The following is a 26596-nucleotide window of genomic DNA, read 5'->3' on the forward strand; positions in this document are numbered from 1 at the left end:
ACATGGACATTTTAAAGACTGATTTAAGTATTCTAATTATTTCTTTATAACAGCACTTTCTTTACTTGGACACATATTTCTAGTGATTCAGAAAAAGAAATATACTTGTCTCTGTCATTTTGAAAGCAAAATATAATAAAGGAGTAGTCATCAGAAAGTATTTGTGCATAACCTAAGGGGCATTGTTGTGATAAAAGTTTCACTTCCCTAAATTAATGTAATTCAGGACCCAGAGTTTACAGATTCAAATTGAGCTTGCTGCTGCTAATCTTTCCATTTTGTATTCAGAAGACTTAGGTGCTGGCAAATTTCTACTCAACATTTGTTGAAGTATTTCATGAACATTTCAAAATACAGTTACTCTAATAATTATGGAACAAAATTTATTTGAAAGCCCATAATTTAAAAGTGTCATGGAATCATCTAGTGCATGATGTCACTTAAGACAAGGAAAATAGGGCCTGGCGCCTGAGCCGCATCGTTGTGAGAAGATGCCCAGATGCCCAGAAAAATAAGACTCAGAAACTGCTCTGGTATGCCTTACTTTAATTCAACAAACACATACGCTGGGACCTGCTCTGTGCCAGATACTGATCCAGGTATAGAGTAAGAGTGCGCCCCCTGGAATACTGACTCAAGCCCCCCGTAGAGGATTTCGGGATGTGTATTTTTATGAACCTCCCTACTGGCTCCATTTAAAACCCCTCGGTGTCTTCCCATTTCTCTCATTTTTCTTATTCATGCTAATCTCATGTGTTTATAGTTCTTTGTAACTTAAATTGACTTTGAAATAATGTGGGCATATAAATATATAAATTATAATTATATAAATGTTTATTGATAAAACTATCAGAAATTGTTTATAGTTAACTGATTAACTTAGCTTAAGAAATCATTTTTTTCCATAAAGAAAAAATTTTGGAACACAAGTTTTAATTGATAGGTAGCTGTATTAATATATCAATCTCAAGGGACTTAGGCTTTCATGGTAAAATTTAATCTCTGATGGTCTGGGGAGAAAGACACAGTTTGGACAACGAATGGAAGCTAAGTCCATTCTCACATGTACCTGCTCATGTGTGTCAGTTATGGCTTTACCAATTTTATTGCAATAAAATCGTTACTGAAAATCATTTATATTCCAAATGATGGAAAATAGCAATGCAGAAATGTCCCTGGCAACCACCATGTTTGATGTTGCAAGTAGGGGGTTGTGAAGTGCTGACAGGGAACTCTAGGTGACATACAAGTCCATTTGAGCTTTTAAATTTGATACAATTTAAGAGGTTTGTGATTTTGTTGCATTTGTAATAGAGTTTATATTGTATCCCGATTTGTCTAGCAAGTTACCTATTTCTTATTCAAATCTGTTTAATTCACGGAACATCCTTGTGCCCTGTATGAGAATTTTAGTGGAAAACAAGACTTACTTTCTTTTTTTTTTTTAACCAGGTATATATGACAGCAGGATGCATTTTGATTCATTGTACACAACTGCAGCCCAACTTTATGCTTTTATGGTTGTATACCCTGTAGTATCATACCATATGTGTAGTCATATATGTACTTAGGGTGAAGATGTCCATCTCGTTCCACCATCTTTCCTACCCCCATTCCCCCTCTCCACTCTGCTCTCCCCTTTTCCCCATCAAAGTTCCTCCATTTTTCCCATGTCCCACCCCATTATGGATCAGCATCTACTTATCAGAGAGAATACTCGGCCTTTGGATTTGGGGGATTAGCTTACTTCACTTAGCATGATATTCTCCAACTCCATCCATTTACCTGAAAATGCTATAATTTTATTCTCCTTTAGTGCTGAGTAATATTCCATTGTGTGTATGCCACAGTTTCTTTATCCATTCATCTACTGAAGGGCATCTAGGTTGCTTCACAATAGTTTAGCTATTGTGAAGTGAGCTGCTATAAACCTTGATGTGGCTGTGTTACTATTATGTGCTGATTTTAAGTCCTTTAGGTATAGGCCAAGGAATGGGACAGCTGGGTCAAAGGGTGGTTCCATTCCAAGTTTTCTAAGGAATCTCCATTCTGCTTTGCAGATTGGTTGCACCAATTTGCAGTTCCACCAACAATGAATGAGTGTGCCTTTTCCCCTACATCCTTGCCAACATTTATTGTTGTCTATATTCTTGATAACTGCCATTCTGACTGACATGAGAATCTTAGAGTAGTTTTGATTTGCATTTCTCTAATTACTAGAGATGTTGAACATTTTTCCATATATTCTTAGTGCATATGACACACTGTCACATAACACTATGTTATTTATAGATGGGAATGACTTGAATCAATATCAACTACATCAAATTTGGAGACATTTTAATGTGTGTTTATAGCTTTTTTAATCTCTAAATTAAGTAAATGGCTAACCATAAAATATCATTGACTTAAAAAAAATCTAATGAGCTTATGCTATATATTTTACCAACTCTCTCCTAAGGTCTCTATTGAGGTGATTGTTTTAAAGAAATCTTTGTTTCCATGCTATTTAAAACAATGACTAGGAATCCAAATTCATAATAAAATGATGCATCTTATGGTGTTCCCTATGATTCATATGTGTTCCTCACTAAGTGTGCAAGTCATGATTTTTATTTCAAGTTCATTCAAGTGAACGCTCTAAAGGACCTCAGATTCCTGCCCAATGGAGAATTAGAGTGGGCTCCTGGTTCTTTCTACCAAAATTAGTCCTGGAAAAATTACAGGGAAGAACAGGGATTCCAAAAAGTAAGAAATAAAAAGGAAAACAGAGGAGGAAGAGGAAGGGGAAGAAGAGGGAGAAGGAATAGAAAGGGACAAAGGATGAGCAAGAAGGAGACAAGAAGGCGATGGCGGAGGAGGACGTGGAGAAGAGGAGGAGGCCAGGTGGGGGAGCAGTGCTCCTCAGCGCACTTGAAGGCTGAGTGTGTGTGTGTGTGTGGGGGGGGGGTGGAGGTTGCCTGGAGGTGCATCTGAGAAGACAGAGTACAGAAACGCACGAGAGCTTCCCTAGATTTCATATCCCCAGACCCCGAATGAAGACTTGGTCTGAGATTCCTCTCCACGACAGGGCCACCTCCCATATTTATGACTCTTTCTTCTCTTTGATTAAGCAACAGAGGCAGAAACAATGTGCTGCATATTTTGCATGTTTACTTAATATTTTTTCTCCAAAATGCCTACAAAGAAAACCTTTAGGCAGAGCCTGAGCCACTCCCACCCTGATCAGTATCCTTGTGATTAACAGCACTAAAGGACTAGGAATTGAAGAATGGAAATTTCAGATAAGAAAACTCAAACACAATCTTATTTTAATTTGATTTTCATTGTGCATGCTCAATATTATCCGCTTTGTAACTCACTCAGACTGCCTAGCTCTTCCACTGCTGCGCCTGCAGTGTGGATACTGAAGGTGCCAGCCACAGAACTGCCATGCTTCCATGTTAGTGGAACAAAGAGGAACGTACAAAAGGCAGAAGATTAAAACTTTTAAGTAGCCGGGCACAGTGGTGCATATCTGTAATCCCAGCAGTTCGGGAGTCTGAGGCAGGAGGATCACTGCCAGTTCAAAGCCAGCCTCAGCAATGGTGAGGCACTGAACAACTCAGTGAGACCCTGTCTCTAAATAAAATACAAAAATGGGCTGGGAATGTGGCTCAGTGGTCAAGCACCTCCTAAGTTCAATCCCTGTTACCTCCACCCCCCAAAATTGATCAATTAAGTAATCATTATTGTTTTTCTGAATTCAGCCGTATTAAGCCATATCTAGAAAATGCATATTTAAAAATAAAAATATAACCCAGAGTTTGCCTGGTAGATTTCATATTCTAAGTTGGATCTATTTCTGTCTCATGGATAATAAACTGGCAACCAATAAGCATATAGAAATTTTTGCTCAAATATTTTGCAATTTTTTCATATTCCCCAAGGAATTTATGGTACATACAGGCAACTGCGATAAAAACACATTTATGTCTTATTTTTTAATTTCAATGATAATTCTTACATCTGGGTAACAGATGCAGGCATTTATTTTTGACTGCCATTATTTTAATCTACAGCCACTCTGTCTAATATGAAAATCATGCAGCTATTAAAATTAAAGAAAATTAAAAATCAGTTCCTCAGTCTCAGAAGACACATTTCAAAAGCTTAATGGCCACACATGGCCAGTTGTACTGTATCAAAAAGAACAAGTGTACAACCCTTCCTCTACCGCAGATATAGTGTTGGACATCATTCTGATCTTTAGTGATACCATAAGAAATAGACTGAACTGGACAGATTATGGAATTCAGCCTGCCATATTGTTTTAGCACATGGAACAAATGGCCATTCCCATGTGCACGAGGCTGTCCTGTTACTTCAGGATGGACGTAATGGTGACATTTACTCAGTTCTACTTAGGTTATTTATAAGGTAGTACAACAGAGTGCTCTTGTTATTTTAAGATGATACGAGGTTTCTAATAAGATGACAACTGGGTCAGCTAATCCTGAACAAATGGGCACACTTAATGACATGGCAGGGATCCCTGTGCTGCAATTCCACATATGGGAATGACCCTAAGAATAGGGGACAGCCTCCACCATGGTTTAGGGTGATGAGTCCTAAGATTTCATAGTCACAGGCCACTGAAATCTGATAAAGAAATGGATCTTCTTTCACTTGGCTGTGTACCCATCTCAGGCACTCACGACCCTCTTTACATTTTCCTGGGAAGCTCCCTGGCTCAGAACCTTCAGTGAGGGACCAGGAATGATGGTGTTAAGGCAAGAATTCTGCCTCACTGGACACTTTGCTCTGCCCCCCCACAGGAAGGTACGGCACCGCTCACAGTTTGGGTGATGTGCTTTGGGGTTGGGGGAAGGGTGTGCTGCTTCCTTTAACATTCAAGCTCCTTCCTTAGGAATGGCATCCTAAATAAATTCCTAACTATCTAGCAAGAGACTGTGCCCACAGTCAATGCTCTAAGGAATACATATGAATACACTAAGGGATTGTTCGCAATCCTCTGTTTAAATAATATTAATGTCTTATTTTCAAGGCTATTAATACAATTGAAATATAGTAGTAAAGTCCTAAAAGATAGAAGTCTATAGGTTCTGGAATAAAATGTTTCTATAAATTTATGCTATTACACTATCAGTGACAGCAAATAAATTGTTTCCTCTTTATTATTACTCTTTAGCTTACTGAATCCGTACCATGATCAATAGTAGCTTAAGGGAATAAATATAAACATAAACAAGAAAAGCAAATTTTATCCCTGCCAACTGTAATATTATCAAAGATAAAGGCGAAATATTTCATCCTATATTTTTATTAATAATTTGGTTTCAAGATTTTTTTAACCTCTTGGCACTTCTGAAAGTCACTCTTAAAATTATTTGAACAAGTCAAAATAAAGCTATATTAATATTTTTCATTAATGTAACTCATGTGTAGGTTACAATTACTTTAAAACACCAACACCCACTTACTTTATATAAAGAATTTTGACATATTCTTTTACTCAACAGAAATCAGATTTTTAAGCAATCCCACTGTTATCTTATACAAACAAATACATAGACAAGCAAGCATGAAATCCATGAAATAAATCAAATATAAATGAATCCCCCAAATCACAAGAAAGCTTTGGGACTATATACTTTTGTTAAGACTAAACTATCTAAATTGGTTATACTTGCTGTACATTGTGTTTCATCACACATATATTTTCACATGACAAATCTGCATTCTAATAGAGATGAAGACAAGGAGAATAATAACATTCCTTACCCTCCCCCTAAAAATGTTTGCCACAAGGCTTACTGATGATGCCACCATTTTTTCATTTTTTCATAATTTCAATAACTGAATATCAGGTGATGCTCAAGATTTAATATTTAATATTTGCTACTAATATGAAATAATTTTTAACGATTTACTAGATGTGAATGAAAACAATCCTTCCAGCCTTTCTATAGGGGAAAGTTTATATTTTAATGTATCTTTCTAAGCATTTTATCTTGATTAATTTTTAAATTTAATACTGTGATTTTTTTAACATAAATTTATTTGATACTCATTACAAATTTGATACTGTGATTTTTTTTAACATAAATTTATTTGGTACTCATTTTTAACATAAATTTATCTGGTACTCATTCACCTTTAGACCCAATCTCCAGACTCTTTAGTTAATGTGAAATTTAACTGACATTTGGCCAAAGCCTTTTATTTTCCTTAGCTTGATGTAATATGCAAACATACACAACTGCTTTTCCATCTTCAGGCGGAGAAGCCCTTTAAGCTGATAAAAATCACCAAAAGCAAAGTGGTTGATAACAAAAATAATTAAATAGCAGAATCGGCTAGAGATCCGCATTCATTTTTCAAATTAAATGTAAAAGCCTTCTCCAGTTAAGAGATTGGCAACTTTTTACAAATAACATCAGTGAGCCTTTTAGAAAGAAACACAGCCACATTAGAATGGAGTCATTAGGCAATACATTTATTTTGAAGCCAATTAACCTTTTGTCAGAAAAATGTCGGTGCTGTAATGGCTTTGGCGGTGGAGGTCAGCCTCTAACAGGGCAGTGTGACAGCCTGCACAGGCTGACAGGGGCTGCAGACAGCAGAGCCCAGGAAGGACATCGGCCTCCTTTTGTATTCTGCTCTGCATTTCCAGGGAGCAGACAATCTTGACCTATCCATTTAGGTAATTAAAGCTTCCATTTGGAAGTGTCCTGCAGGAAGGTGAAATTTGGGGGAGATAAATGGCTGTTGCTCTCTGTATCCAGCCGCCAGTTCCATCATTTGATGGACTGCCTGAAACAGGCCGGGCTGCCAGGTTCTCATAAAAATAGAGATGAATTGGGCAGCAGACAATTCTCTAAGGCAAAGCAACTCTGTCATTTTCTTCTTCGCAGGCTATAATTTAATTGTTAGTCAAGGTGGACGGCTGACACAGGGGGGCCTTCTCTAAGAGCTTACCCACCATCTTCCATTTGCTGAGAAATTACTTCGGTTTATTTACTTAGCAGCCAAGTTTGTTTGGCACTGGGAGATGTCACTTCAGCAAGCGCAGCTGGCTGTCACAGCTGTGCCCCGGTCTTACCTTCCAGGCTATTTTGTTTCCTTTCGAGTCATGCTCAAGGGCGATTGGGAAGTCTCCTCGCTCATAAAATTTTCGAAATGCTGTGGGCTTGGTTGGTCTTTCTTTAAATGCCCCTGCGGCCGGAGGGCCTCTCACCTTGAAAAGAAAAGATCATTGTCAGGTTCTAAAACACACTAAAAAAATTCCTAGCAAAAAGCCTCTTTCTTTTTTTCCCAAAGATTTTAATTTGTCAAAAACATGCTAGAACATAAAGATCAAATTACCTCATCCAGTACAACAGAGACCTCACAGTAATGCCAACATTTGGGGAAGAATATTACTTTATACTACTAAGGGTCTCCTTTTTTTCAAGGTACTTTAGAAAGCTTCCTTAGAAAATGCCACTTCAGATACCACCTTGTAAGGAAGAGAAGCTTGGCTTTACAGCTAAGGAAAACAATTTAATGGAGCTAAGTTCAGAGTGTTAAGACTTTAAACATTTCTAATAACTGTAAATTCTGACATCAGGTTTGATACCTGTTGTGGAAACTAAAGTAATAAATTTAAAATATTTCCTTTCCCTCTTTCTTTGTAAACATAAAATAGTGATGAATGTTCTCATATTATGAATATTAACAAAAATTATAAAATTTTGGTATAAAATGAATAATAAACTAGAGAGTTTATAAAGAAAAATGGTAGCATACTATGTGTGTGAATAGCATGCATTTGGTAATATGAATTCATGAGAAAGCAATTTTAGAATAGATAATATGAGATGTCACCTCCAAAATGGTAATATTAAAGAGGAAATATTTTCTTTAGAATTATTAACATTGAGCACATCTTTTCAATCTGCATTATTTATATCTAAACTAATTCATCAAGTTTATAAAATTCGAAGTGCTAAGTGAGCTATTTAGAAAATTATAGTCTACTGTATCATTCCTTACAGGTAGACTAAACATGCTTGTCTTTCCTACTTATAAAATAAAGGAAAATACTAGTCATTTCATGTGCCATTCTAACAAATTCATGATTGTTTTCTCACAATATGTACAAGCCAAAAAATAATTTACTATTTCAACTCATTGATATTAATTTTAAGTTTTGTTAAAAGTTTAATTTCAACAAACACATTAACATATCTATAATACATACTAAATATATAAAGATATTATATATATATATATATATATATATATATATATATATATATATATATATATATATATACACACACACACACACATGGGAAGGGTAATACTTGAAAGTGAGCTGGCTATTAAGAACTATTAAGATGATGGAATACTGAAGAGGCAGAGGAAAGTGAAGTAACCCAAAGGCACTTATTAGATTTGGAACTTGCCCACTACACAGCGCTTCTTCCCAGTAAGTGGTTATGTGAGTAATTGAGGCAACACCTGATATCACCAGTGGGAAGCAAAATTTCCTCTTCCTCACTGAAGGTTTGAAATTTCTTCTGGTATTAAAATTCTACACCATCATTTTCAGTCAGATTCACTCAATTGTCAAATAGCCACATGCATTTGACAACTATGTTATGTAGCACTCTAAGCTAGCGATTGTATACAGAGAAGTACACTTTCAACTGCATTACTGTCATAGAAACTGAAGAGTTGTGATTCCTGGACTTTTGTCATTCATGAAATAGCAAATTTGGGGGACTTGATCAAGGACTGACTTATTTTTTCCTTTTTGCACAAGAAGTTACTTTAAAAAAAGATCACCACCTATCAACATGGCACCTTAATAACATCCTCAAAAATTGGATGCTATTAAGGAGAGAAAACTTGGCCCAAATAAACCAGCATGGATGCATGGACTCATACTTAAGGTAAATTATAGTGCCACAGTGTCTGTGTAGGGCTTGTGTGCATGGGCACATGTGGGTGCATGCATGAGTGTCTTTTCTGTAGAGTGCTGATTACTGGGTAGCGGAAACCTCATTTTACTTTGCTTATCTAACTTTTTATTCAGCTAATTTTACTCAGTTGTAGGAAATAATATATAGAGAAACCATGTATCCTTTATCCAGTTTCCCCAATGGTATTATCTTGCAAAACCCCTGGAATTTATTATGATGTTGTTGACATTAATACGTACAAGAAACAGCATTTTTATCACCACAAAGATCCCTCAGTAACTTCTTATATGGACACGGCGTTTTGTTCCAATCCCACCCTCCAGCTCTTACCTGCTGGCAACAACTATCTCTTTGCCACTTCCATGGTTTTGTTATTTTGAGAACCACATAGCATGTACTCTTTGGCTTGGCTTCTTTTCACTCAGCATAAGTCTCTGGAGATTTACATAAATTGTAGTTCAGTACTTTCTAATGCTGATTAGTGTTCCTTGGTGTGGATGTACTGCAGTTTAACCATACACCATTAAAACTACTCTGGGTTGTTTCCTGTTTATACTATTATGGATAAAATATGAATTTTGAGTAAATTGTCTTTATTAATTTAAGGAAGTTCCCCTCTTCATATTTTTCTGAGTTTTAAGTTTTGAATGAATGAATGTTCAATTGTACCAAATGTTTTTTCTGCATCAATAAGTACACTCATATGATTTTTCTTCTGTCACTTTCTAATATGGAGTTTTGGAGACTGGGAATTATGAATATAATTTCCTTAGTGGCTATAGAGGTATTCAAATGATCCGTTTCCTATCGAATGACTTACTGTGGTCTGTGTTTTTTGAGGAACTGGCCTATTTCATGAAAGTTGTCAAATTTGTATGTATAAAACAGTTGGTCCTTTTCCAACATCCTTTTGATATTTGTAATGGTATCCATTGTATCCATTGTTCACTTTCGATATTTATCATTTGTATCTTCTCTTTTTTCCTTGTCAGTCTTGCTAGGAGGTTTTCAATTTTATTTCAATGTTTGGTTTGTTTTTCTGCTTTCATTTTATTCATGTTACTTCCTTTTTTTGTACTTGATTTCCATTAATTTTCTAGTTTTTGAAATAGGAGCCTAGATTACTGATTTGAGACTTCTACTCCTGTCTATTTTTATGTGTTTAGTGCTAATGAATTTCCCTCTCAGCACAGTTGTAGCTATGTCCCAAAAGTTTATTATGTAGCATTTCATTTTCACTCAATTTTTAAAAAAATTCTCTTGAGATCCATGGATTATTTTGAAAAGTCTATATGATTTCAGAATTTTTAATTTGTTGAAGTTTGTTTTATGGCCCAAAATATAATCTGTCTTGCTATGTGTTGTGTGGTACATACAACAAACATCTCCTGCTGTTGCTGAGTAGAATGTTCTGTATGTTTTGATTAAGGCCTGTTCCTTGATGATACTGTGTTTTTCTATGTCTTGGCTGATTTTCAAGTAGTTGTTTTATCAGTTGTTGAGAAAGGGTTGTCAAGTATCCACCACCTGTAACTGAGAAATTGTCTGTTTCTCCTTTCAGATCTGCTTCATATATTTGGCCATGCTGTACTTTGGTTGTACACTCTTAGGATTTTCATGACTTTTTGGCATATTGTCCCTTGTTCTCATTATGCAATGTCTCTAACTGATCTCCTTTACATTATGCAATGCCCCTTTCTGTTTTTTTTCCTCTATACTTTACTTTATTTGATATTATATTAGCCAATCCAATTTTCTTTGATTAATATTTGTTTCACATATTATTTTTCATTTCATTTTACTTTCATCCTGACGATAGCATCAAAAAAAATTTTTTGTAGATAGTATATCTTTGCGTCATGGTTTTTAATCTACTCCACCAATCTCTGCCTTTTAATTGTTATATTTAAACATTTACAATCAATGCAATTATTGATATGTTAAGGGTAAAATATGCCATGTCATCTTTGTTTTTCACTTTCAATCTCTATTTTCTTTTTCCTGACCTCTTGTGGGTTAGTTGAACATATTTAGAATCCTATTTTATCAATTGTATTTTTAGTGTATCTCATTAGGTAGCTTTTTAAAATTATTGGTCTAGGTATTATGATATATGTATATACAAAAATGTGTACATATATACATATATGCACACATACATACATATAAACATGTATGTGCATATACATGTCTATACATATACATGTATGCATGTATACATATATATTTTTATCTTACCACATCTACTAGTATTATTATTTTACCAGTTCAAATTCAATGTAGAAACCTTACCTCTCTATTTTGTGCCATTATTCTCCCTAGTTATAACTGTCTGAAATATTTCTTCCACATATATTTAGAACCACATAAGAAACTTTTATAATTTTTGCTTCAACTGAAATACATCATTTAGAAAACTCAAGAAGAAAAGGAAAGCATTTTGTATCTACTTTTATTTTGTCATGTTTTTTCTTCCTTTTTTATTGCTTCCTTTCTGTTAAGAGAACTTTCTTAGACATTCCTCTAGGGCAGGTCTGCTAGGGGAAAAATTCTCTTAATTTGCCGTGATCTGAGAATGACTTAACTTCATCTTCATTCTGAAAACTATATTTGGGTGTTTCAGGATTTGCAGTGTGCAGTTCTTCTCGTGGTTCAGAACTGCAATGCCTCTTCCTGTAGCCTGCATGGCGTCTGATGAGAAGTCCACTGTCATTCAAATTGTTTTCCCTTTTATAAATAAATTTTTACTTTTTTCTTAGAACTTCAATATTTTTCTTTGTCTTTAGAGCTCAGAATATTAGTTATGATGTACCTTGGCATATATTTCTTTGTCTTTAACTGTTCAAATTGCACTCAATTTGTCAATCTATAGGTTCTTGTCAAATTTGGAAGATGTTCAGCCCGATTTCTTAGAGTACTATTCCAGGCTTGACCACATCCTCTTCTTTGACTGGATTCCAGTGACATTAAACTCTTTATTATTATTATTATTATTATTACTGTTTTCTGTTTTTCAGATTGGGTAATTCCTACTGCTTCCTCCAAGTTGTGGATTCTGCCTTCTGTACTCTCCATTCTTTTTTGTTTAATATCAGTTATCCTTTTTGGTTCTAAAGTTTGCATTTGATTCTTCTTTGTCTTCTGTTTCTTTGTTGAGACTTTCTATTTTTTCATTCTTTTGAATGTGTTAATAATTACCCATTAAAGTATTTTTGGCAATGGCTACTTTCAAATTCTTTTCTAATACCTCTAACATTTCTGTCACCTCGATGCTGATATCTATTGAATGTCTTTTCATTCTCTTTGAAGTCTTCCTGATTATCAGTGTAATTATGGATTTTATATTGATACATAGGCATTTGGTATATTATGTTATGAAATTCTGGATCTGAAACCTTCAGTTTTAGCTTGATTATTCTGACATGTCTGGTAGCGGGGTGGGGAAGGTTGCCAGCTCATTATTGTCAAGTTGGGATGGAAACATCAGTCCCCTGCTTGGCCTCCATTAGCCTCAAAAAGAGAATGCCTCATTAACACTATGTGAGGTTGGGGATTCTAGCATCACTTGGCCTCCACTGATACGGCCCAGCTGGGAGGGGCGGGAGTGGCTCATTACTGCCCCTCAGGTTGTCTACACTGGCACCACAGATGGTGCGGCCCTATTCCCACTGGGCACTGGTAATCCTTGACTCTCCACTGGGTTTCCTCTAACACTACACAGGTGTCTCATCAGCAGTATGGGGAGGAAGTGCAAGTTCCCCAGACGAGCTCTGCTTCCAATGAGGGTGTTGGAGACCCCAACACCCCAGGCCTTACAACAATACAACCACAACTGTTATTTAGACGTTTAGTTTGCTCATCATCTGCTAACCATCCTTTTCAGATTCATCTAGAAGTCAAGTAATTATTTTTGCTGTAAGCCTCCTACTTGTTTAATTGGCCTAGAATTTACTTGAGATGATCAGTTTTCCCTTGCTTTGTATGTTTATTAAAACCAAATCCTTTTTTCTTTTTTCTCTTATACTTAATGTACTACAATATTTTTTATTCTGATCTCAAAATTCTAACTGTTCAAACCTTTGAAGGAATGAATACATTGTTCTCTAAGAAAGCCTACAAGGCTTTTTATATATTGATAAAAACAACTTATACTTCTTTCTTCCCATACATTTTCATGTGCTCCCTACAGAAATGATCACATGCCTACGGTTCCATGGAAAGTCTTTATTTAGAACAGGATTTTACAAAACAATCCATGCAAATACACAGTCACTCAATAGTGTGGAAATTTTTATTCCAGTATCTGTTATCTTCTGTCTTTATTTTTCTGCTGTTTACTTATTAAAGTTTTGGATTCTGCTCTGTGTCTATTCTACATTAACTCCAGGCATCCCAAAAGGTGCAGCTTGAACAGTCAACTGGCCTCTTCTCATTCCATCTCCTAGTGCAGCAGTGGCCACTGAGTCTTATGCAGGTGCTTTGTCACCATGTCCTGTTCCAGATACAACGTGACCACCCCAGCTTTATAGCAGGACATAACTATTTTTATAATCCTCATATTATTTGTTCCAGATAATTCTAAAAATCTGTTCATTAAAAAAAAAACAAGTGAGATACAATTAACTCTAGAAAGATAATGAAGGTATTATTATTGGAAACGACACAGGTGGTCGTAGCTTGACTGAACAACTTTTAAAATAAGCAAAATACTGTTGAGAATCCTTAAATAAGTTCTATATTTGTGGAAGAGGACCTACTGTAAATTTTATTTCATGTCTTGAGATTTTTTACCTCAATTTATTATAAATAATATAAAGCAAATAAGGAGCCATAAATCAAACTAGATTTGTGGGAAAATGCAATTAAGATTTGCCTGAATGGTGGGGGCAATCCAGAAACCAATTAGGAAGAATGGATGTTGCAGCAGAATGCTTTTAATAAAAGCTAATGCACTTGGGAACCGAGATATTGAATGCAGTTTGAAATGACTACAGATGACAGAGTACTTTATATGCCTACATTTATTGAATGTGCTGTAATGGATTTAGGACTTAGATCACAGTGTCTGTCATATGGCCACAAAACTAATAACAGTAAGTAGGAAGGAATTTAAGAATCTCTGAAATTCTTTATCAGAAACTGAAATTTCTGTTTTGCTATTTTTATTCTTAAACATAAATTGGTGTTACAAAAAAAGAGACATATTTCAAGTGGGAAATCTTCATTGCGTTATTCTAACTCATCCATTTACCCAACTCAGTAAAAAATTGAAGCAATAAGATGTAAAGATGTTAATTTCTAGCTTTTATAAGCTTCATCCTGAACTTTTGGCTTATTAAAGCACTATTATCATGCAGCTGCAGGTTAAAATGGGCATTGTTTTGGAGTTCCTCAGGCACTGGACCATCAGTCCAAAGACTTGCATGTTTGTTGCCATCATCCCAGTAATAATGGATGGTAGGGAAAATGTCAAGTCACTTATTTTAGGAAAATTATTCTTTAAAGATCTAAAAATAGAGATCTGAAAACAGGAAATTCTATTTCTGCATCTTACATTTTCTAATTATTTTCAAGGTCTACTAGTAAAGGATGTTCGGTCTGGTGTCTGGAGAAGGTCCATTCCAGATGGGCAGTCTAGTCCATCTCCAAGACAGCAAAGGCCTTAAGTTAGGGTAGCACCAATAGCACTTTCATGGTTCTACTAACATTGGTACCATTTTCAAGCAAAACATGTAAAATGATTTTGTAGACAATGAATCATTGAGGTTAAAGCACATGATGGAAATCATAGTAGTGGTGATAAATGGTTGAAAAGAAGCTTCAACCCTCTGTCTCTCAGAATATGTCATTAGTCACCATGCTTGGTGGTAGATCTAGGCACCACTCTAAAGGAGAATTATCTAGGGCACGTGATGGGTGAATGCAGAGAGCTAGAGGCAGAGCTGAGGCTTGGGTTTCAAGACCACAAAGCTGGAAATAGTCCATTTATTTAAATAATGTAAAGAATAAGAAAACTGCAGAATGTTTGGAGGAAACCTAATTAAATCATTCATAATTCCACCGCCTATTAATAATTTGTGCTTTCCCTTCTAAACTCTCTGTAAAATACAATATTTTTATGTTTTATGTACTTTTCATTTACTATACTTTTTACTCTGTAAAATATGTCCTGATGTCCCTGTTGATATCAAATTTCATTTTCATGGCTACATAATATTCAACCAACTATTTGCAATTATGTTTGGAATTTATATCAGTTCCATTTTTTTTCCTATTGGGGTACATAGTTTAAGCATTTCAGACATTTGAAAGTTTCTGCATTTTACATTATTTGCTTCAGACAAAGTCCACAATTTGAAATGAGGTAAAAATTATGTGTATTTTATGATTCTTGAAAAATTATTTGCTAATTAAACTGAAGAACAGGTCTTCCTGTTGTTTAATTTAGTTTACTTTGGTTGAGAAATGAGGAAGAATACTTTCCCCTTTTAGTATAAATGCTATCTACATGTATTTGAGTGTTCATGTCTTTTCCATATTTGTCATCAACTTGCATGCACTCTTTATATGGAAAGATAATAAGTTTTGTTCACTGAAGGTATCTCCTATCATCTTTGTTTTCCATTGTATTTATTTAGCACTTAAAGGTTCTGAATTTTTTGTGGAATGTCTAACTTTTATTTGCTCTTTTTGCCTTCAGCTTTGCCTTCTGTAGATCATTCATCTGTCTGCTGCTCAATGAATATTCTAGCAGAGTAATTAATTCATATATCTCATCTGCTTCAACTCCATAAATGATTTCCTAGTGAAACACTCCATAAAGACAAGTGCAAGCTGTCAATCTCTCTAGCCACCACTGCCTGGGCAACCAGCACATGTCATGGCAAGATCAAGGCCATCACAGACATGTCCTGCTCCTCTTTGGCTCTAGGATTTTGCTCTGCCATCAGCTTGCAATTCTCACTCATGTCCCACTCCTTCCTCTCCTCCTTCCTCCCCTCCTGATAACCACCATTTACCGTCAACACTCAGCTCAAATCTCATCTCTTCTAAAAATGCTTTTCTAACAAATCACACCCTTACCTCCTCATGTTACACTTGAAATGCCTGTGAGATAAACAACTAGGGCTTTCCACATGGCCACTAGACAACTGGGCAATCTGCATTGAGATTTTTAGTGGGGTCTAGTTTATTGATAAAGCTTGGCTGTGATAAAGTGATAGTTTCAACCTATGAAAATTAGTAACTTTTCCCAAAAGGAGAAGAGATACTGAGAAAAGAGGTGGAGAAGCCAGGATATTACCTGAGTATTTAACTAAGTGGATTCTACAGAATAGGAAGAGTAGTCAAAATGGTAGCATGAAAATGGAAAAGAGATGGTATCATATGTATCAGTGAATGAGAAATAACTTTTTTATTTTTTTAATTTTAATTTATAGTTATACTGAATTTTAGGGTATAATTTGATATTTCTTTCATTTTTTATTATTAGTTGTTCAAAACATTACAAAGCTCTTGACATATCATATTTCATACATTTGATTCAAGTGGATTATGAACTCCCATTTTTACCCCGTATACAGATTGCAGAATCACGAATAGGTTACACATCCACGTTTTTAGAAATAACTTTTTAATGGTACAAAAACAGTTAAAAAGAGAACTAAAGTATTTGAGTGAAAATTAAAAAGTGCTAGTGGCATGATGAAGTTGAAGCCCCCTATCGTGCATTGAGGAATGGTGGGGAATGTGAAAGTAGAAGTGGGTATATTCCATAGGAGCCATCCTACCATATGGGATGTCAAAATCTGAGTTGCTAGCCAGATGTCGCTTTTGAAATAGGGCACAATTAATGGCAATTGGAAATAGGAAAAGAGAAGATCAGGACTGTATCACTGGAATTCATAAATTATTTATTCACTTATGGAACCAGAATGGATTTAAGAATAGAAGATACATGCATAACTAACATAATTAGCTTAAATGGACAGAGGCCATTGTGAACTACAGTATAGATTTCCCAGTGCTAAAAACTCATAAATCTGAATGCAGGGACCCATGATCACATAAAGTAAAATATTTCTTAGAAAGAGAGTTAAGAAATTAGTTCTAAAATAGAGTTTACTTGTATCCACTAGTCACCAGGCTTGGTATTGCTGGAGACAAAAGATAAGTGGACACATTACCCTCCAGGTAAATGTCATTTTGGAGAAGACATAAGCACATACCCAGAATCTGCAACAGAAATATGAATGTAATAAGTGCCACAAAAAATAGATAGGATTCTGACACTCCAGAGACAAACCCCTGGGGTTTGAAGACTGTTTCTTTTCATTCGAAAATATTACTTAACTTTCACAAAGTACCTGGATGTTTCAGTGGCTCCAGACAGAAATCTACAGTAATCTATAAATGTGAATTTTGTATAATTTTAATTAGAAATAATTATAAGAGAAGTGCATTTTCTATTTTTAGATTTATTTATTTACAACTTTTATAGTTAGTAATGATTAAATCTGAATTAATTTGCCTGAATTTTCTGTATATTTCTTACATTTAAGTATTGATTAGATCAATTTTTGTGTTAAATTTGTCATGATCACATCTGCATTTCCTATTTTGAAGTTCATTTGTACTAATGGAATGGGGAAATTTGGTTGAAAGTTTAAGGTTTCTGTGATATTTAAATGAAATCATTTCAATTGGTCTAACATGCTTGCAGAGACTATTTTAAATATGATTAGCATGAATAAAACTATAATTAATATCATGCACATTGTAATAAGTTACATTTAAATTAGAATTGTCACGTAATTATTACAGAAAACAAATATTTTATAATGCAGTTCTTTAGATGGGTAGAATGTGAAAGATGTAATGTTATCACTAGAAGTTAGTGATACATAGAAAAAAGACAAATATTTCAATTTAAAAAAAATTGGAAAACACTGGCGTTAGACTTGGCCTTTCTGTTTGACAATATAATATTCCCTGCCTGGCTTCCAGAGGGATGTGAGGGCCTAGACCGCACCGCAGACAGACTGATGTCTGCACATCTGCAGCTTTCTCCTGTGTCACACTAAAACCCCTGCTGACTGGCTTTGAAGGATTCCTTGCACCCTCTATCACTAGATGTGTATTTATTAATCTAATTAGTATTGAGTTCATGTGATATTATCAGAGAACTCACTTTCAGAGGAGTGAGGAACCTAAGAGTGCACATAAACTCCTTGTTTAACTCTCCCTCAACTGAAATCCAAGAGGATTTGGAGAAGACATAAGCACATCTCAGCTAAGATTTCAAGGCTTATTTTCCTCACCTCTGTCACTTAATGACTACCTCCCTTTTATACCAGATACCAGATTTCTTTCAGGCCCAAGGATCCAATAATAAATGTATGGTCCACTTGATTAAAAAAGGTTTCTGCACTAACTTTCTCCGCATGCGTAAGGAAGCACCAAGGATCACTGAGTAATTGATGGTTATGTCATTTTAAATGTGCAACTAAACTAGAACAAACTTGGAGCTAAGATGTTGTTCCTATCATGTAAAATTGTCCTTAAAGCAATGATTAGACCACACAATTTCTTTTACATTTTTTTTTTTTTGCTTAACATAATAGGTAGCAGTGTTCTTTTAAATTCTCCATTGTAGTAGAAAAAGATTGATACTCTTTCCTAACAAAATGAGATGATTAAAAAAATGTTGACACATTGAGGCTCAAAATTTGTCTTAAAAGCTGTCATCTTCTTGCAGTTAAATATAGAAAAGGCCATATGTTGAAGTGACCAGTGTGGTCCTTGCTATCAACTTATCTCGGGAGAGGCATCCAGGACTTCAGTGTAGAATGTGCTGTTTAGCATCTGTCTTGCAGAACTGATAAAAGGCCTGAAAGACTGAGACAGTTTGGCTAATCCACTGTCACACCCAACACTAAGGCCAAAGAAAGGAGAGCACTAAATGTGGAAGGAGAATATAAGTGCACAGAGGTTAAAATATATCCTTATCCTCTAACATCTGTAATGCTAAAGGCTTGGGAAAGGCTTTATATCTGAACAAGGATCTTCTATGGATTGCAAGAGTTACTTCATACCAAATAACTAGAGTAAAAATGTTATTTTTGTATATGTAAAAGAGAATTACCAATTTGTATCTTACATAAGTATTTAAATAGAAATTTTAAAAATCCTGTGTCTAATGATACACACTGATATTCTGCATAAAGAATTGTTTAGTAAAAAACAAGTTTTAGAACTGTCTACAATAAAATGTATTTATTTTGATTAAAAAAAATATGCTTTCCCATCAGTGCACTAGCAGCCTCTAAAAAATACTTTGAAGTTTCATACAATTTACAGATATATTAAATTCCCCAGTCATGAATCAGAAACTCTAATGATCAGATAAAGGAAGAAAGAAGTGTACAAAAATATCTACATCCATACAGAGCTCATTTATTACAACTTCACTAGAAGATAATGTAATCAACACTAGATTAAGTCCTATTATCTTCTAGTAAAGTTGTATTAAGTGTGTTGTTTTCCTCCACCATGGTTCATTAACAATGAAAGAAATGTTAAGAAGGTCAAAGGAGGAGAAGAAACAAAGATGTGCCTAAACTGCCTGTTTCCCTTGATCAAGATAGTAATGCATCCCAAAAAGTTAAAATTAAATGAAAATAACACATACTTTACATCTGAAAGGATGGAAGCACATTTATCTACCACAAGGGTAGACTTCAGTAGTGGGAGAACAGGGAAACCTCACTAACTGGTGTTGGGCCATCTGGGCAGCCATATGGGAAAGGTGAAATGGGATCAGTTTCCCAGAGAATTGGCTCTAAAAAGGCCAAATATTATGTTAAAAAGTAACTCTAAGGCCATCCCACCTGCTGGCCACAGCGCCTTACACCTCCTGCTCTTCCCATTTCTTCTCTGATCTCTCCATCACTTTCTCCAGAGCTGACACTGCACGACCACAGTGGCACTCCTCCAACACCCCAGGCAGATTTCCATGGCAGGGAATTCGCTCCCTCTTTCCTCTGCTTGGAGTGCTCTTCCAGATGTCTAATTAATCTCCTTACCTCTTTATAGCATTTGCCCAAATCTCCCTTTCTAACGAGATCTACCATAACCATCTCATTTAACCATAGTCCCTCCACTTTGGACCCCAAATCCCCTTATCTTTTTGTTTTCCCAGGGTATTCATTCTCTTTTAACATACTATAGGACATAACCACAGAGCTTATTGTTTATTACCTTTCTACCTAAACTGTAAACTCCATATGAATTGTTGTTGAGTGCTTTGTTAAATTAGTAGTGCCTGGTACAGAAAACATGATTCATAAATATTTGTCAAAGTAATGTGTTAAGTAATTTGCTCATTTGTACAGATGACATTAATGATAAATGACAAGTAAGGATAGACTGTACTGTTCAAAATATAGCCCTGGGATGGTTGTATATGCATGCAAAAAGTACAATTGTCTCTACCTCACACCATATATGAAATTTTATTGTCTGTGATATAAGGACTTCAATATTTTGTGTGTGTCTGCATGTGTGTGTCTTCTTACATGTACTCTGGATAATAATGATCATCACATTCCACCACCATTTATAACCCCATGCCCCCTCCCTTCCCCTCCAACCCCCCTGCCTTGTCTAGAGTTCGTCTATTCAATGGAGTTAGAGAAGATAATGCTAAGTGAAGTCAGCCAATCCCCAAAACCCAAATGACGAAGGTTTTCTTTGACATAAGGAGGCTGAATCATAATGGGATAGGGAGAGGGAGCATGGAAGAACTTTAATCTTATAGACAAAACCCATGAAAATATAAACAAAAATGTTGGGAAAAAATAGTTTAATTTTGGGATAGGAAAGACTTTCTTAAGGAAGATAAAAGAATAAACCATGAGGTAAAGATTGATAAGTTTGTCTACATTAATATTAACAATGATTGCTCATAAAAAAACACAAATTTTTTAAAAAGACAAGCCACAAACTCAGAAGAAATGAATACAAACATAACTGATAAAAATTGGTATCTAAAACATGAAGTTTAAAACATATAAGTTCCAAAACATAAAAGAACTCTGACATATGACCAAGAAAAATAAAAACAATACAACAGAAAAGCAGGTGATAAATAGTAACTTAAAAGAAGAGTAAAACTGAACAAACAATAAACATTAAAATAGACAATTTTATTAATAATTACAGTGGTGCATATAGAATGTTAATGAAACATACCAAACCACAAAAATTTCTGATACTATGAAGCATTATGAGAAGATATGGAAGAAGAAGATGTGTCATTCCTGCTTGCTACAGCCTCTGTGGAAAACACTGGCTTGAACTGTCAAAGTTGCAGATATAAAATTGCATTTCCCTCTGGCCAAACAACTGCATTCGTGGTGCCTATCCTAGAGAATCTTTGCCACAATCACCATCTTTCTCAACAAAAAAAGTGTACTGGGAAATGTTTATGAGAATGCTCAAAAAATCATTGTTATCAAAGAAAAAAGGCAACAACACAATAATTGTCAATAAGCAGAACGGACAAATAAAGCATTTCCAGGAGATGAACTGTAGTGACAAAACTGAACCAACCAGGAGCTTGCCACGGCACCTACTTGAAAGAGAGCCTTGTGTGGCTGTGGCACCCAGGGGAAAGCTAAGGACAGCCCCTCAGGACAGCAACGCCTTCATCCTCAGCACCGCCATGACTAGTCTTTTCATGGCCTTTGTTCCAGAGACAAAGACACTCGCTCACCTCTGATTTTGCACTCTGCTGGTGTGGTTCTCCACATCCCCGTTTCTGAGCCCGGCTCTGCCTCCTCATCAGATGCTAAAGCCCTGCAGTGTGCTCCTATTGGAAAACACTTTGCCGCCCCCCCCCCCCCCCCCCCCCGGGCCCACCTCCGAATGCTGCCTTCACCTCCTCCTTCTAACAGAAGCCTGGCATTCTCCCAAGGATGCCTTCTCTGTGGCAGTGTTGAGGGCTTTCTCTCTAGAACTCATTATATAATAATTGTGGGTGGAGTGTTTGCCTTGATCTTCCTTGCCACTTCAGACCACCCTAGAAGACTTCATGATGTGTGTAGATAGTTGGATCAGTACTTGAGTTGGTCTCTCAATGATCTTGACCTACTCATCCAGGCCAGCCATTACTGTGAATACCATTATAAATAATTGCAGCCCCTCCATAATTTCAACTCCACATATGGTTCTCCAAGGCTACTATTTCCTATATCTCTTAAGCTCAAACCCATGCAAACTGTAATCCTAAACCCTTCACTATAAAAACCCTAAAACTGTCCTGAATCCCTGGTTCTGCATTCCCTGCCTTGCCCAGTTTAAAGTGCAGTCGGTCAGCAACATCTCTCTTTTGTGTTCCTCCTGAACCCCCTTGACTTTCTCTTGGCTTGTTGTTCTTTACAAGAGCTTCATGCTGCCTAAGTCAAGCTCTCGGTCACATATCAAAGTCGTGGAATATATGATATGATACCTTCCTGCCCAAAGGCATGGAAAACTAGGCCTGATTCCAGCTGGGGTTTACTTCCAGGTGTCATTCAAACTTATCCCTTCTAAAGCTTTCCATGACCACTCCCGTCTAAAACTGCATGTTACACCCTGAGCTCCCCACCTTCCTTGTAGAACAGGCTACTGAGTGGTGAGATAACACCAAAGGGATGTGATGTCGTCTAAATGAAGATAAAAAGACACACCGCTGAATGAACGGGAGATGAAGATGGAGACAAGTAGAATCCATTAATTCATCACACACATATACACTGAGCATTCCCTCTTCTAGGTTCCAGGCATCTACAACAAATAAGATCCCATTCTCCTGGGAGCAGGCTGTCTGTGAGTACATTGCTTAAAATAAGGAGAAAATAGCAGATACAAGAAGACATTGTTCCCACACATTCAAAAGTCTCCATGTGGGGTAAGGCAGGAGAGAAGGAAGAGTTGAAGCTAGTCCCAAGAGTTAGAACCTGGGACCCAGCCTACTGAAATGGGAACAAGAGGACAAACCAGGATAAGTGGGAGAAAAGAACAAACGTATCCCCTGAAACCACTATTTTCAGTTGGCTCCCAGCCCTCCTAAGCACACACATATGTGATCAGTTAAATGTTCATATAACAGTGTTGATTCTCAATAAATTTCACACTATGAAAAATACCTTGAGTTGGTGAAATTATAAATATCCTGTACAAAATTGAAACAAGCTTGTTAATTACACTCAACTACGCTTCATTCTAGGGGAAAAGACTGACTAAAAATATTGTATGTTCATTGACACTAATAAAAAATTAAACTACCTCTTTAAATATATAGATTACTCCTCTCAGAAAATTTCCTAGACAATATACAATAATACAGGATAGACATTTTAAAAAGCTATAAATCTTGTCATTTTATTTGAGCTATCTAGTCAAATGTAACTCAATATTTCTGAAATACAAAGTAATTTAAAAGACTTATTCAGATCTCTCCTGGCTTTAAGGTATCCTTTGATACATAGCAGGATCAACACAGATCCAGAGAAGACAGCTCTTGGAGATATTTTAATGTCAGATCACCATTTTTGCAAAAAGCAATTTATATCTCCAGCCTACTTCAGAATGTACAATAAATTTTCTGCAGAGGAAAAAGTCAGAGTTTACAAGGTATTGGGGGAAAGGGGCATACATATATGGAAAGATTGTAAAAAGGGCCATACAGATGACTAATGAGCTAGAAAGACTGATTTATGAGAAAGATTAAAAGAATAAACTATGTAGGAAGAGCTAAGGAAAAAATACATAAGGGAAGAAATGATTTGACTTGTTAAAAAACAGTAGAATAATCCAATAATCCATTAGGATATTAAAAGTTGGACTAGATAAGGAAAAACTATGTAAAAACCTATAGTCTGTGAATAACATGTCTGCATCATTGGGGTTTGGAGGACACGTATTCTTGACCCCTACTTCCTGCGACAGACAAGTGCCAATCTAATCATGTTTCCTCATGCCAAAACTGTTCAAGGAAACCAGGAAAGACTGTTTCCCAGCACCTGGGAAAGTGAAGAAGTGACTTCTCCTACAACATTTAATATTTTAAGGTTGTGCTAAATGAATTTACACTCTCTGGCTAATCATTTTGACACTGTTATGTAGCTCTGGTTATTTAGGGGGAAATAATTAATACAAATTCTCAGAAAATTATTTTCTATTGAAGGAGCCCAAGAAACTTAAGAGAACAGTCTAAATTAACATCTGATAATATATTAAAAGATAATTAAAGTAATGTATGTAAATTAATTCATGATATTCATATACTTTGAAATGAATCTATTTAATTTTCAAATACCTAAGTTAATATGATGTAAGAAAATTCCTTCTATAGCTAATCAAGAATTACTTGGATATTAGGCATTTGTTTTTGATCTGTATAAGGAAAAATATGCTCCTTTGTGAAACTTATACCTTGAATATTGACATGATTGTGATTTTTAGGTAATATTTTGTAATTTTTCTCTTAAAAATATGAGTCATTAGTTTTATATAAATAGAAGTGTTCAAATACTTGATGTCCAAAATACAGTTATGTTCTAAACACTAAATAAGAAATATTTATGTATTTCAACAGAATTCTTAGTGTTATATGAATGGCAGCAGTTTCATGGAGATATAATAAAAATAATTGTAACAAATCACAGTCAAATTTCGTTACTCTAAAAATTGTTTCAAGTTTTTTAAAAGTCAGCTGTCCTCAAAAGAGGATAGAATTATCTCTTCCATTTTTCTTAGATTCCTTGGAAACAGTAACTGACATATCTTAAGTTTTACAACAAAATAAAAAATCAAATATTTATTTCAATTAATCTTTTACATCTCAAGATTTCTTAAATACAGGATAGATACTCCCTGTACTGTGGTTGAGTAGTTGGAATTCATCACACACAGCAGAAGCTGGGTTCAGCTCCCCACCAGAAAAGCTGTTTGTCATCAAGAAAATGAGAAGACCTGGGAGAAAATACTTGCAAAAGTGCTGTTTAAAAACTCAAAATAAGAAAATGAATAACTTTATTAAAATGGTGTATAGATCTGAATGGACACCTTGCCACTTTTCAGATGGCAAGTAAACATATGGAAAGATGCCACACGTCCATATCACACGACACCAGGCCCGTACAGATTGGAGAGAGACACCAGATAAACTTGACAAAATCAAGAACACTCACTTCACTAGAATGCTAGTGAGGATTTGAAGTGACAGAAACTCAGTGAAAAATCTAAGTTCCTCTCTGAATTAAATATACTCTTACCCTACAATCCAGCAATCCTGTTCCTTGGTGTTTAACCAAATGACCTGAAAACTTACATCCGCACAAACACTTGTACACAGATGCAACTTTATCCATAATTGCCCAAACTGGGAAGTGACCAAGATGTCCTTTAGTAAGTAACTGGACAGGTAAACTGTGGTACATGTAGACAATGGAATATATTCAGCGTTAAAAACCAATGAGCCATTAATCCAGGAAAAGGAATAGAAATGCCTAATTGAATATTACCAAGAGAAGCCTGGAAAGGCTACATACTATATGATTCATATCAAATGGCATTCTGGAAAAGACAAAATTATGGAGACAGTGAAAAGATTAATTATTGCCAGGGTTGGGTTGGGAGAGGGATGACTAGGTGGCTGGCTATGGGAAAACTCCGTATGATATGAAAATGATAGATGCATATAGTATACACTTTTCAAAACCCACAGAGTGCATGAGTGAGCCCTAATGCACACCATGGTTTTGGTGAATACCGACACACACATAGATATATATATGCATACATTTTAGACTACATGTATGTGCTAGACCTTCTGCTTGTTCTTTCACAGACACTTAGAGAAATTAGAACCTTAAAAACCGCTCAGTACAATCCCATCAATCAAACATAGGGTATTAATCTAAGAAATTCGCTGACACGAGGAAACATAAAGTGCTCATTATTAAAGACTGCCAATATTTTGCAGCTTCTCCAACAGGTAATAAAACTATAAGTACAGAGTACATCACAGTCCTAATAAAATTGGAAGGTCTTCTCAGTCTGACAGGGTAAGAAATAAAACACAGACGAGCTACCCATAAATGAATAACCTAATATCAATCACTTCCCTGCTATCATGCAAAAGCTAAGGGCAGATCACATATTTATTTTTCTTCTTAGTATAAACTATTATTCATGGCAGAAATTTCAGTATTTCTACTTGCAGAAATGCTACTCTTTGTGTCATTTAAAGTGTTATTTGAAAGTTATGACCAATATGCAGTTTGTTGTGCTCTACATCAGATTTGAGATAGTTCTGCACTAACAATGCATTTGATATTTTTTAATAAAGTCTAAGTCAAACCTAAGCAATTCAAGGAGTTGAAAAAAATTTATGCTGTATTGGAATCTTGAACAATTCACAATGACAACCTACAAAACATCAGAAAGTAAGAGGGAAAAATTTAACCGCAAAATAAATATTGTATTAGTCTAAAAATACTTGGCATTCTAATAATAAAAAATCCCCAGTGAATTTCTGTTGTATTAAACCTCCTAAAATTGTATTTATTCCTATTAAA

The 26596-nt window shown here is 35.5% G+C and overlaps 1 protein-coding gene across 1 annotated transcript in view; it reads right to left on the reverse strand.

Annotated features, from left to right (window-relative positions):
* The window catches only part of Pacrg (parkin coregulated), a 469717-nt gene that overhangs the window by 388188 nt on the left and 54933 nt on the right, over positions 1–26596 (reverse strand). Inside the window, exon 2 of the mRNA XM_026393151.2 lies at positions 7106–7240. Within this exon, the coding sequence (XP_026248936.1) occupies positions 7106–7240 (135 nt within the window). The remainder of the gene's footprint in view (positions 1–7105; positions 7241–26596) is intronic.

The sequence above is a fragment of the Urocitellus parryii genome, chromosome 8 (genome assembly GCF_045843805.1).
Source record: "Urocitellus parryii isolate mUroPar1 chromosome 8, mUroPar1.hap1, whole genome shotgun sequence".
Taxonomy (NCBI): domain Eukaryota; kingdom Metazoa; phylum Chordata; class Mammalia; order Rodentia; family Sciuridae; genus Urocitellus; species Urocitellus parryii.